General features: G+C 45.7%; 1 protein-coding gene across 2 annotated transcripts in view; it reads right to left on the bottom strand.

Moving 5' to 3' along the window:
* The window catches only part of AP3D1 (adaptor related protein complex 3 subunit delta 1), a 135,332-nt gene that overhangs the window by 28,246 nt on the left and 93,148 nt on the right, over positions 1–13,938 (bottom strand). For both annotated transcript variants that reach the window (XM_073546053.1, XM_073546044.1), the window contains exons 14-18: positions 10,648–10,878; positions 9,782–10,013; positions 8,192–8,337; positions 7,412–7,553; positions 7,216–7,287 (exon numbers count right to left, since the gene is read on the bottom strand). In XM_073546053.1, coding sequence (XP_073402154.1) covers positions 7,216–7,287; positions 7,412–7,553; positions 8,192–8,337; positions 9,782–10,013; positions 10,648–10,878 — 823 coding nt within the window. The remainder of the gene's footprint in view (positions 1–7,215; positions 7,288–7,411; positions 7,554–8,191; positions 8,338–9,781; positions 10,014–10,647; positions 10,879–13,938) is intronic.

Below are 13,938 nucleotides of genomic sequence, written 5' to 3'. Positions count from 1 at the left end.
TGATGACCCTCGGAAACAAGGGAAGGGGGGGGGGGAGAGATGTACAGGAGCCGGAACCAGAGCTATGGAGGTATGGCGGAACTAGAGCGTCCGCTCCGATGGCGCAAGGATCGCGTGATTGGAAAATGAACCGTTCCACATTCGGAGTACTCCAATGATGACAAATCTGCTGAAAGAGTTCCGGATGAAGAGACCACCTCCCCAAGGCAATGCCTTGGTGACCGAGAAAATCTATCTTCTAATTTTCCAAGCCCGGGACGTGGCTTGCTGAGATGGGCGAATGGTTGGTCTCGGCCCTATTGAAGATGAAACTCACTTTGTGCATGGCCATCCTGCCCCGAAAACCTCCCTGACGGTTGATATACGCTACAGCCGTGGCATTGTCGGATTGAGAGCTGATGGGGAGACCTGCTAAGAGATGGTGGAAACTCATTAGAGCCAATCTGATTGTTCTTATCTCCCAAAGTTATTGGGGAGACGTGACTCTCGGTTTGACCAATGACCTTGTGCCGTGAGGTGACGAGGGACCGCACCCCAACTGAGGAGACTTGTGTCGGAGGTTACTACCAACCATCTTACTGTGGGTAAAGACCTCCCTTGATTCAGGGAGGACCTCGGTGTCTACTACCCGAGGGCTTGCCTGTCCCGCAGGGAAGGAGGAATCCGACGGTCCAGGAAGAACGGGTTCTCGTCCCAAGCTAACAGCAATGCATGTTGTAAGGGACGGAGGTGGAACTGTGCAAATGGAACTGCTTCCATCGCTGCCACCATCCTTCCGAGAACTCTCATGCTGAAACGAATGGAGAGAGAAACTGGTCGAGAAAGAGGCCACTCTGCTTGTTGTAAGGCTTGGGTCTCTCCTGGAGGGAGAGTGGTGAATCCGTGGGAAGTGTGAGTCGGTCCTAGGAGAGACTTTTCGCAGTCTATCTTCCGCCCTAGGCGGGAAAGAGTATTTACTGTTATCCACAGATTCCTTGCAGACTAGAAGGGACGGACACTTGATGAGCAGGTCGTCCAGATACGGTAACAGTACCAGTCCCCGAGGGAGAAGAATGGGCATGACAGCCGTCATGACCTTGGTAAAGACCCTGGGAGCGGTGACGAGTCTGAAGGGCAAGGCCACGAACTGGAAGTGTTCCTCATGTGTTTCAAAACGCATGAACTACTGGAAGGACGGGCAGATCGGAATGTGAAGGCAAGCGTTCTTGACGTCGATGGATGATAGGAACTGTCCCTTTTCCATGGAAGCGACAACTGGTCGGAGAGTTTCCATTTGGAATCGCCGTACTGTGACAAGGTGATTAACAATTGAGATCCAGAGATGGGTCGCATGGACTCGTCCTCTTTTAGAACCACAAAAGGAGGACTGAATAAAATCTCCTGAACCCTTCGTGAAGGGGGACCGGAATGATGACTCCGTCCCTTAGAAGAGACTGAACAGCCCGAAGGAAGGCTCGTCTTTCTCTTGGAGGAAGAGGAAAGGAAAACTCAAGTTGGAGGGGGGAGGGGGGGGGGAATTGTATATTATATCCGAAGAATACTAGATTCCTGACCCATTTGTCGTAGATCTATGAGATCTGGCTCCCCTAGATCCAGAAGCCCTAGGCCTGGGTTTCCAAGAACGGTTAGATGTGTATGAGATCTGGGAGCCTCTGTCTCCGCGCGGGGACAGACCAGATCCAAAAGAGAAGGTAGAGGAGGATCAACTGGAATTGTTGCGAGAAAATCGAAACACGTCGGCTGTTGGAGCAAAAATGGCCGAACAGCCCTTTGTTGAGGAAGAAATTCCCTTGTCTTCTCCCCCGGTAGTATCAGAAATGAGCTGGTCCAGTCTCTCTCCAAAAAGAAGACCCGCTTGAAAAGGGGGGAGAAGTCAACAAACTTTTAGATGTGGCATCTGCCCACCAGCCACTGAGCCCTGGGGCTCATCTAATGGAGATCGCATTAGTGGCAGTATGAGCCGCACAATTGGCAGCCTGAAAAGTAGGGTCTACTACAAAGTTCGCTGCGTGAATCATCTGGCTGGTGACAGAGGTTGTCTCCAGAGGAAGATTGGTGCCCTGGAAGACAGTAATCAGGTCTTCTGCCCAAGCGGCCATGCCTTCGTGACCTAAACTGCAGCGAAGGATGGAACAACTGCCGCTCCTGAAGCTTCCAAAAAATTGAACGGGCAAGGTAGTCAATTTAATGATCAGAGGGGTTTCTGACCGAGGAACCCTCAGAAACAGTTAGGAGCGTTGTGGAATCAAGACGCGGTACAGGAGGGTCCACTGGAGGGATCTGTAATCGATCCTTCATTAGGTCTGGATCAAAAGGGTATTTAGCCAAAGTAAACTTTTGACCAGTGAACCACTTATGGCTGATCCCTATGATACTGGACGGCTGGTAAATAACCAGCACACACGCTTATCCCTTAAATGAGGAGTGCTGGAGCGGGAATATTTTCCTCATTCAACCTCAGAATCCTGTTGACTGATTCTATAAGAGAATCAAGCGACCCTTGATGAGTTGGGGGATTCTGAGGGGCTGACGTGACAGATACAAAATCAGAGTTATGCTCGCTGTGAACCTCAGGAGAGGGCGAGCGAGAGACAGGAGTCGCTGATGCTGAGTCGCGAATGCGACTAGGGGACGCGCCATGAGCCCGCTTTGGCAGAGACAGTCTTCCCGGAGGGGGAATATAGCCTTGGTCAGAGGCTCCACCGACCCGGACAGGGGCGCAGCCCACTCGGGAGTACCAGACGCAGGAGGCCTGTCAGCAGCGGCTGTGAGGGGCGTTGGAGCGCAGGTCGGGGCGCAGTTCGGGCATAACGGATTAGCTTGAGCACTGGCGCTGTGGTAATGCAGGTAGTACACACGGTAGAAAAGCGCAGTGTGTTTCTTAGCGGCCCGTTTAGTCTCCTGTGAGAAAGAAAGGGTTAGCGGCAGAGTCTGACTGCAGCTGCAGGGAATATGCCGGGAAGGGGTTAAGATTTAATCTGAGGGCAGATGCAGCTTACCCACGGTCCTGTGTTATGTCTCCCGGGAGGAAAAAGGTGGCCCTGTGGCGTCACCCGGAATTCGGCTGCTCCTGAAAGGGTTAACTGCAGCAGAGTTAACAGACATGGCCCCCGAGATTAGAATTGCGCGTCTCATTTGGAATGAGAGGCGACAAGAGGAGGGGGGTGGTGACGATAGCGCGGGCAGCGCTATTCAAATTGCAGCCTAGTAGGCCAGAAAAGCCAGGGACTAAATTTTTGGCCTACCCGCGGTAGGCGTCGGGGAGGGGGCGGCGCTATCGAGGGCGGCGCTATTTAAATTGCGGCCTAGCAGGCCGAAAAAGCCGGGGGCTAAATTTCTGGCCTCCCCCTCCCCGCGGTAAGCGCCGGGGGGGGGGCCGCGACCTGGCACCAGTGTACCGCCGCTGACGCCAAGTCAGCGCTTCTCCCGGGGACAAGGACCCGACCCCATACCTCCACTCCTGTGCTCAGTCAGGTCTTCGTTGTCCAGGGTCTTTCGGTCTCATCCTCCAGGCGATGTAGCAGAGCTGGAGGAGGTTTTACAGGGGGGCATTGCTCAATCGATCCATCTTCTGTGTAAGGGGACGGAGAGCTCTGGGGCTGATTTAGGGCATCCGAAAAAGCGCTGTTCATGCTCCATGCACTCCTGTGCTACGTCCTGTTGCGCTTGCCCTGGTATCTGTGGAGTACCGACCATAAGGGAACCATCGTCAGAGGAATCAGCCCCATTCGTCGCAGGAAAGTGTATGTGAAGGGTTACTCCACTTGCTTGCCTGTTGTTGGTTCGGGGGAGAGCGGGCCGTAGAAAGGAACAGTCGCCCCCTTCACTCCATTAATTAAAAAAATAAAAATTTACAGAGATTTCAAAAATCAAATAAAAACGGTGGGGTCTGAAACCAGACCCAAGTGCCTCCTATAGACACTAAGTAAGAACTGGAGAATCTCAGCCAGCGAGAGGGTGTATACTGCAGGGGAGGAGCTAACTTTTTTCTGGTTTACTTAGTGTCCTCCTAGTGGCAAGCAGCATAACACCCACTGTCTCTGTGTCCCCCAATGAGGCGTAGGAGAAATGCATCTTGTGGTTATCATGTAGTAATTGTTAGAAGCTTTCAGTTAAAGAGATTCTCATGCTCAGAGGCAGGACTGTAGGCAGAGTCTTATCTTCCTACTCTAAGGGTCCCGTTTCACATAGCGACGCACCAGCGATCCCAACGATACGACCTGGTAAGGATTGCTGGTGCGTTGTCACACAGCAGCTATTCTGAACGATTCCAGCCTGCGTCCTGAGTTCTGAGTCGCCAAGAGGTCGCTCGTCGGCATCAAACACAGCGATGCATGCTGGCCAGCGGGACGCTGACGATGAAAAAATGGCCCAGGACATTCGAGCACGATCAGCAATATCCAGCAGGGGAGCCGGTCGCCGCTATGTCACATGTAGCGAGATCACTGGCGAGGTCGCTGTTGCGTCACAAAATCTGTGACGTTTCAGCGATCTCGCTATGTGAGACGGGGCCTTAAGCCAGAGAAATCAAGATAAGACATGCCCACAGGAGCATATCATTAACTTAAAAACACATTACATAAAACCACTAAACAGATTCCTTCACACCAGGTATAATTTTAATCAGTGTAATTACCCCAGCATGACAATGCCTGTAGTTTACTTAGAAAAATCCTGCTGACATGTTCTCTAACATTTTTAGTGGCTTAAAAAAACTTTTTTCTGCAAAAGATCAAAAAATAAATAAAATTTGAGGGGTTACCATTTTCCCTAACTTATTTTGATGTCATGCAAGGAGTGGGAGAGCTTGTTTTTTGTGTTGCAAGCTAGCATTTTCATGGATACCATCCTGGGCTACACGCTGCACCCATTACTGTATGGGGTAAATAATTTTATAATGGTATAGACTCAATAATACCAACTAAGTACATTTTTTAATTTTCTTACATTTATTTAATTTTCAATTGGGGAAAACAGGCAATTCACATTTGTGTGTTTTTTTTTAATTTGAAACGGAACCTCTTCACCTGATTCATGCTGCCCAAATGCTCTAGCATTTCAGAGAGGATATACTTTGAAGATCTGGGTGAGGATTTTAGCTGGAGATGAGACTAGCTCAGTGTCACCAGTACTGCAGTATATAGTAAAAAAGCACTGCCTATGGCTGAACTTCACACGAGAACGGAAATGTCAACAATGGGGTATTCTGAAGACCCCTGGATGCCAAATGTAACCCTTCAGCACCCTGTGATCATGCCACATGAGAGGCCAATAGGCACATAGTGAACACTTGAGCTGGACTACAGCACTTAAAAGCTACTGTTCGTAATTGACAGTTGCATTCAATGGGGTTGTCTGGTGAAAAGAAGTTACCACCTAATCACAGGATAGGTAATAACTTGCTGATCTTTGGGGATACCAACTAAACAGAAAAAAACCTTAAAAATTAACTTTTAATAGATCTCACTAAAAAGAGATAGGCATGTGAACAGCTCTATAGGGACTACTAGGGTCCGCTAGCTTGTCTACATATATTCTACCCTGATATTACTAATCAAACTCACATCACTCCTTTTTTTAAAGGGTTTTGTCTGAACACATGTATATACACTTTTTAGAGATATCTATTATAAGTTAATTTTAAGGGATTTTTCCTTTTTAGTTGATTCCTTATTATACTTGACCACATTTACTTTATCAATTGTTACGGGTTTCTCTTGATCTTTAGGGGTCCAACCACAGATCTCAGATTTTCCCAGCAACCCCAAAGAAAATGAATGGAGAAGGGAATGGACAGTCGCCCTAATCTAAAGGGAATAAAATAGGATTTTTGGTTGCTTACCGTAAAATCTGTTTCTCGGGCCTTCATTGGATGACACAGGAAACCATTTTTAGCTGTGTCCCCCAATGAAGCGATAGAGAACAGGATTTTTGGTTGCTTACTGTAAAATCTGTTTCTCAGAGCCTTCATTGGGGGACACAGCTAAACATGGTTTCCTGTGTCCCCCCAATGAAGCACAAGAGAAAAGTGTCCTTTCAGAAATAAAAAAAAAAATCATCTCATTCTGCTGATCTATGCCAAGTCCTAGGTGTCGGACGCCCACCAATACTGTGGAAAGGTGATAAAGGAGATAAACTACTTTCACTACACGACAGCTTTAAAGGGTTAACAGCAGATATCAGCTCCATCACTGCCTTGCATGGAGTGGGCTTAGCTCCTGAGCCAAATCCACACACATTGACTCGCTCCATGAAGGATACATCTGTCATGGAGCACTACAGGGTCAAAGACATCCCTTACATTTGCCTTCATTTTATATACCGCATATACTCGAGTATAAGTCGACCCCCCTAAATTTGCCTCAAAAACCTGGGAAAACTTATTGATTTGAGTATAAGTCTAGGGTGGGAATTGCCGAAGATACTGGTAAATTTAATGCTACACAACATACAGTATGCCCCCAAAATGCTGCACAGTGAATGCTGGCCCAAATAATGCTGCACAACATACAGTATGCCCCCAAAATGCTGCACAGTGAATGCTGGCCCAAATAATGCTGCACAACATACAGTATGCCCCCAAAATGCTGCACAGTGAATGGTGGCCCAAATAACGCTGCACAACATATGCCCCCATAAATGCTGCACAGTGAATGGTGGCCCAAATACCGTAATGCTGCCCCCAAAGTGATAGGATTACCGGTAGTCTTATGTTGCTGCCGCTGCCCCTGCTGGAATTTAAAAAAAAAAAAAAAAACACTATATACTCACTTACGTTGATGACAGCTGCTCGTGAGCGTCGCCGGCTCTTCAGCGACTCAGGCAGAGGGCGCGTGCTTTCCATGTCATCGCGCCCCCTGCACGTCAGGAGGACGGGACGGAGCGGCGCTTAGAGATTTTGAACGCCGCCGCGGCCCTATCATCACCCGCCGCCAGGACGCTGCAGGGGACCGCAGACGAACACCGGGGACCGCGGAGACGACTGGGACCGCGGAGATGACGGGGACCAGGTAAGTTGGCACTGTGACCCGAATATAAGTCGAGGGGGGTCTTTTTCAGCCCCAAAAAGGGGCTGAAAAACTCGACTTATACTCGAGTATATACGGTATTTGGCCAACTAAAAAGTCATCCACTCTTTAAGCGTAATTAAATGTAATCTGAGAAGATGTCACATAATTTTGAAACAAACAGTTAAGGCAAAGCCATAGTAGGTACCTTCTGTGGGGATGGAGAGCTTTTAATGTAGAATGGGTTATTGGCCTGTTCTTCTTTCCGTGCAGCCAGTCTCTGTAGAATAGAAACAGCCAGGTAAGTAGAGTCTTTACCTAACTGCTTATGTCACCAATACACGGTGAAGTGTGTCATTGGGCCTCTAGGGCTGTTTATAAGTACATCTTTCAAAATTACTAACCCTGGCCAGCTCCTCTTCACCTATCTCTGGACGGGATGACTTCCCATGTGTCTGTTTTTCATCATGAAAGATAGGTTTCGGCTTTTCATCTTCGGATTCACTGTCTGATGGCGGGTCATTTATCCAGGCATCCAGGTCTAAGCTGAAAGGAAATATTACAAAGTCTATTATTAAGGCTAGCTTCACACTAGCGTTTTGGGCCGCAGCGCACGGCCGCCGCTAAGCCCCGCCCCCTGCCCGACCCCTCCGCCTAGTATCGCACACGGCTGCATGCGATCTGCACACCCTATCTTTAGCATAGGGTGCGCAGACCGTGCGCTAGTAGAATTTTGCGTGCGCTGCGCCCTTTTGACGGTGCGCCGAACGCACCATGTTGCATTTTGGTGCGCTCGGAGCACCGTCAAAAGGGCGCAGCGCACGCAAAATTCTACTAGCGCACGGTCAGCGCACCCTATGCTAAAGATAGGGTGTGCAGATCGCATGTAGCCGTGTGCGATACTAGGCGGAGATGACTCGAGGGGGCGGGGCTTAGCGGCGGCCGTGCGCTGCGGCCCAAAACGCTAGTGTGAAACTGGCCTAACCGCGAAGATGGCACGGACACCAGTTGTGAAAAATCAAACAGTGTTTGTGAACAGATGTCACTAATTGACAAGTGTGTGGATATCACTGGGAGGATTCAGAGCTCTCCACATGTGATCCCTTACAGCACTAGAAAGAGCAGGGAGGCAGCCTTAACATTATTAATAGAAAGGCCATTCCGTACACATTTACACAACATACCCTTCTGGAATAGGGACTTTCTTCTGAGCCTTCGGGGCAACGGGGTTTAGTTCTCCAGCAAATAAGGCCATAACTTCCTCAGCTACGGGGACCTCCTTGGCTTGAAGCTTCTGTATATATTTTATAAGTTGCAATATACAAGAAGCCTGCAACACAAAAAATGGAAAATAAAAAATAAAATTAAAAAAAACCCATAAGGTACAAACTCTCCCATCAAAATATACTCATAAGCTCACTGAACGATTCTTACATAACTCATTATGTAGTCAGTAAAAGATAGGGCAATATTGAGGCTATAGGAAACAAAAAGATCTAAAATTAATAAAACCCAATTACAAAAATTAGTTTTAATTTTATCCAAAAACGCACACACTTGAAGTAAAAGATGAAACACTTGGATAGATGCTGTCCATAAGCTTTAAAGGGAATCCGTCAGTAAGATGAGCCCTCCTAAGCAGTTTACACGGGCATGTAGGCCATAGAACTATGAATAACATGATACCTTGATATCTGCGATCTGACGTCTTATTCCAGAGAAATCCACATTTTTCTTTTATATAAATGAGCTGTTCCAAATCTGTGGGCTGGACATTGATCTGCATGAGAATCTGCCTCCAGGGATTATTATATATGGAAGGGGAACTTATCAGTGTGAGACATGTAATGACCAACAGTCCGCTCTGATCTAACTGCAGAGCTGTGTGAGATTATAACGGACACATCTGCAGGTTACTCTCAGCTTCAACTTCCATCTCACAGTCAGATGGGGTGTAATATTTTTACACTACAGCAGAACTCAGAGCTGCAGCTGTTAATGTGTTTGCTATGAGACAAATTTCAGTTCTCCTGTTCTGTGTTAGTTACTTGTCTCACAATGGTAACTTCCCCTTTTATTTAAAAATAATCTCAATCTCTGGAGACAGATTCTCGTGCAGATCCGTGTCTGGCCAACAGACCTGAACAGCTCGTTTACATACGAGAAGAATGTGGATTTCTCTGGAATAAGACATCGGATTGCAGATATCAAAGTATCCTGTTATTCAACTTCCTATGGCCTACATGCCCATATAGACGGCTTACAAGGGTTCATCTAATCACAGATTCCCTTTAAGCACAAACTTTATCAGCATCCATTAGCAAAATCAGGTCTTGTATATCATTGTTCAAGCATATTCCTTTGTTTACAAAATACACCCTGCCCAGATCTTTAAAAATATAATTCTCCATTTATGAAATGGCCAAAAAAATGTTTTTGTCAAGGATAAAAGATTGGTCTGAATCAAAAAGACTGCTGTGGCGCACAATCGCACTATGCCAGTCTCACAGGAGTAGCTGGTGCCGAATTCATTAAGATGTACATGCCATTTAATCAATGTGGCGCCTCTCCTAAGTAGCTACTTAGAAATGCTTCTCCAGCTACAATCATTTTGGCACAGCTGATTCAACCTGGTGTAAAAATAGAAAAAGTCACAGAATTTTTGAGCAAATACGCGTAGCACAAGCACTTAGCAACTCTTTAAAGCTTTTACTCCACACCAAGAAACAGCCCCCCATTTCCCTTTACACCTTAGCCAATTAGTGGTTGCTCACCCTCTCCTGAACTTCCAAGTCTGCGCTTTGCACAAATTGGGGGAGTCTGTCAATCATAAGCTGAGTAATCTCCTGTGCGGCTTCTTTATCTCCCTCCTGTTCTTTGCGCTGCAGCATACAAGAATATAACTTGACCACATTCTGGACATAAACCGCCTGAATATGGCCAGGCAGAGTAGTGACTTTCGGTCTCAACATAGCCTCCAATGTTTGCTGTGGTTCTGGGAGGTGCCTAAGAGCGGTGGGGGGGGAAATAAACCTATTAAATTAGGCGTTATTTAAAATAAATTATGGCTACAATCAAAAATTATCAAAGACAATAATTTAGATTAAATCTTAAAATTGTATCAATCAAGCATGTATCAGATTGGAAGTAATGATTTGATTCTACTCTATTCTCTTGCTCTTCAGTTTGAGGACAATTAAGTTGTGTCTGAATATTTCAATAAATGGAACTTCTGATTAACGATACCTTCCCAAGTACCAAATAACGTCATAATCATCGATACCTAGCATTAAAGTTGTAGTCTGATCTTCTAATGCTATGTAATATACCTAGGATAAACCAAAACTTGATGATCAATGAGTATCTCACCCTCTAGGTTCCTGAAAACCAGAAATCCTAAGAACAACGGTAGCAAAGTCCCTTCATCAATACTCCTGGAAGCTGAAGCCCTCAGCTACCGGCTGATGCTGGGAACTGCAAAATGGCTGCATGTAATTGAATGGTGCAGCATTATGCACTTGCCTTTGAAATGGCTATTTGTTAACTGTTGACATATAAAGAAACCTGTTGCCATGAATTATTCCCTACTGAAATAATAAAACACCACGAGGAAATTCTCCAATCTAATAAAAATCCTTACTCTGAAAACTCGCCACAAATCCAGGCAGCGGCATAAAGAACTTCACAGATTCCGTTGCGCTGCGTGTTGCTGGCCAGCAGGTGAGCGTTGTCGAGTAGCGTGGCCATCTGTGACACCGCAAACATTCTAATTGCTTTGACTCGGATAGCTACGTCAAGCATTTGTGCGGCTATGAGGTGGCCATGGCGTGTCCCTTCCAGACGAGTGAGTTCTACCAGAATACTGATATACCTACAGGAACAAAGAATTCATGTTAGATTCTGACAATAATATGAATCAAACATGCAATTTACTGTACATCGTTTTAGAAAAAACACGTTAAGCTAGAGTCCTCAGTGGTTGATACCTTTTAATGGCTAATGGAAAAGATGGTAAGAAATTGGGCGGCACGGTGGCTCAGTGGTTAGCACTGCAGCCTTGCAGCGCTGGGGCCCTGGGTTCATATCCCACCAGGACAACATCTGCAAGTAGTTTGTATGTTCTCCCCGTGATGGCGTGGTTTTCCTCTGTGTACTCCTGTTTCCTCCCACATTCCAAAGACATATTGATAGGGAATTTAGATTGTGAGCCCCATCGGGGACAGTGCCAATAATGTCTATAAAGCTCTGTGGAACTAATGGCGCCACATAAATGACTAAACTAAATAAATTGCAAGTTTTCAAGACTTCTCAGCAGAGAAATAATGCAGAGCACAGACCACACCCCAAATCAGAGGACAATAAAACTTTCATTTCTTAACTATGAACTGTTCCAATAATTAGGGCCACAACTGTTTATACCTCTCCCATAATGACAATTCTGCTTCACGTCATTTATCTTATCTATTGCATTATTTCTATGCTGTGTTGTGCATAAAATTGTGATTCTTCAGATTTTGAATTAGTCAGTGCCTGATGAAGAGACCTGAGTAGTCTCGGAAGCTTGCAATTTGTTACCATCTTTTCAGTTAGCCATTAAAAGGTATCAACCACTGAGGACTCTCAATCCTGAATATTCTTTTATTTTAAAAGGGAAATTCAAATCTCAGAGACACAGAAGGTCTGGGAGTATAAATTTATGACAACCTTTGACACTAAGTGCAGGAATGAATGTGTCGCATGGATTTCTGTCTTTTTACATCAATTAAGGAATTTGCTCTTCAGACCTTCTGGGGGCATCACAACACAGAACCAGACCCCATCAGAGGACAATGAAACATACAGACTCCTTATCTATGAACTGTCCATTATTTATGTTTATCCCTCTCTCATAATAATTCTGCTTCATGTCACTTGTCTTATCTATTGCATTATTTCTGTGCTGCTTTGTGCATAAATGTGATTCTTCAGATGTTGTATTAGTCTAGCCTGATGAAGAGTCCTGAGTAGTTTCGAAAGCTTGCAATTTGTTACCATCTTTTCAGTTAGTCATTAAATGGTATCAACCACTGAGGACTCTCAATTCTAAATATTTTTCTATCTACTGGCTAACACGGTACAAATACATCTTTCCCATATAACACTTTAAAAGCTATGACCTATACAATGTATTAATTGTATACATATTAGTCATTAAAACCCAACACCAACTTAGGGTGCATTCCGCAAGGACAAACTAACACTAAATGCCACAAAAAGGAATAAACCAGATGGCACAAGGAATGCAGAGTACAAAATGTAAACAATTTTATTCATATTAGAATTCATGTATCATACAATCACATATAGATGCCTCAAATTATCAAAAAAAAAAAAAATCGCTGGATACATGGACAAAATAAATCACTACATTATTAAAATGGACCAATAGTTGTGCTAAACAATGGCATATAATACCCAAGTAATTATAAATGAGACCGCTATAAAGCAGACTATAATAAGTGCCCAAACTGACAAATTACTCATAATCTTAGTACCTGGACTTTGCTAAAGCGGATCAAATTCTTAACAGTTCAAGGGTAAGCCATAAAAACTACTACCGAATGTAGAATTGATAATACCTGTATACATATGTGTCCACGCTGTCACCGCGATCTACCCCGACGCGCGTTTCGCCTCTTCCTCCGGGGGACTTGTCAATTCTTTCTGCGGATTCCGCTGCGGTTTGCCATCTCCCTCCATTGTGGAGATGAAAAACCACAGGGCAGAACCGCAGGCCAATCCACAGGTAAAACCTCAGGTCTTTTGACCTGCAGATTTACCTGCGGATTTTACAAAATCCGGGCGGCCAAATGCGCACCCCAATCCGCAGCGTGTGCACGTACCCTTAGATCTCAGACTAAATAACAGAATACAATGTTAATTAACGGCTTCCAAGACCAGCAAGATTTTGTCGTTTATTAACAGGGACCAAAATCCTACCACTTTAAATTTAATGTATTAGTGCAGCCTCATCTGGAATATGCACCTTTGGGCACTAGTTCACCGAAATACCACCATGGTTACTTACTGGTAGCCGGTTTTTCCGGAACCCATGACAACACACCTGAGAGAGGGATCCGCCCCGCCAGGACCCTACTGAAATATAAGGGGCGGCAACTCTCCCCCGCTTCAGTTGGTTACAGAGCATTGAGAGGACTTCCCGGTTAGTTACATGTTTATCCAACACCACATCACACAAATACACCCTGCTAACGTACACACCCATACGGTGAAAAGGGGGGGGGATATACAGGTGCTGTCATGGGTTCTGGAAAACCGGCTACCGGTAAGTAACCATGGTGGTTTTCCCTTCACCCATGACAGCACACCTGAGAGATTTTTGGAGACTTCGAACACCTTAGGGAGGGACCACCGCTTGCAGCACCCTTCTACCAAAGGTTAAGTCAGCAGAGGAGGATAGATTTAATCTATAGTGCTTAAAAAAAAAGGTTGAGGGTGAGGCCCAGGTAGCGGCCTTACAGATTTGCTCAATCAATACCTCTGTTTTTTCCAGCCCAGGAGGTCACCACGGCTCTGGTGGAATGAGCCTTGATGCCGTCAGGAATCGGAACACCACTAGCTGGAGTAGGCTACACTAATGGCCTCCCTTATCCATCTGGCAATAGTCCCTTTTGATACTCCATAGCCCTTCCTGGCACCCTGAAAGGCTACAAATAGGGACTGGGACCTCCTCCACTGGCTAGTCACTGATAAGTACTCCAAGAGGGCTCTTTTAACATCTAGTTCATGGAATTTCTCCTCTCCTGGGTTTTTTGGATTCTCACAGAAAGAGGGGAGGATAATCTCCTGGCTACGATGGAAATCTGATACAACTTTCTATAAGCAGGGTCTGTTTTTAAGACAAACCTGTCCTGGTACACCTGGGTATAAG

Source organism: Dendrobates tinctorius, unplaced genomic scaffold (assembly GCF_039654945.1).
Source record: "Dendrobates tinctorius isolate UK_male_01 unplaced genomic scaffold, ASM3965494v1 ptg000011l, whole genome shotgun sequence".
NCBI lineage: Eukaryota > Metazoa > Chordata > Amphibia > Anura > Dendrobatidae > Dendrobates > Dendrobates tinctorius.
Note: the sequence above shows the minus strand (reverse complement) of the source record. Positions and strands in the feature narration are given on the sequence as shown.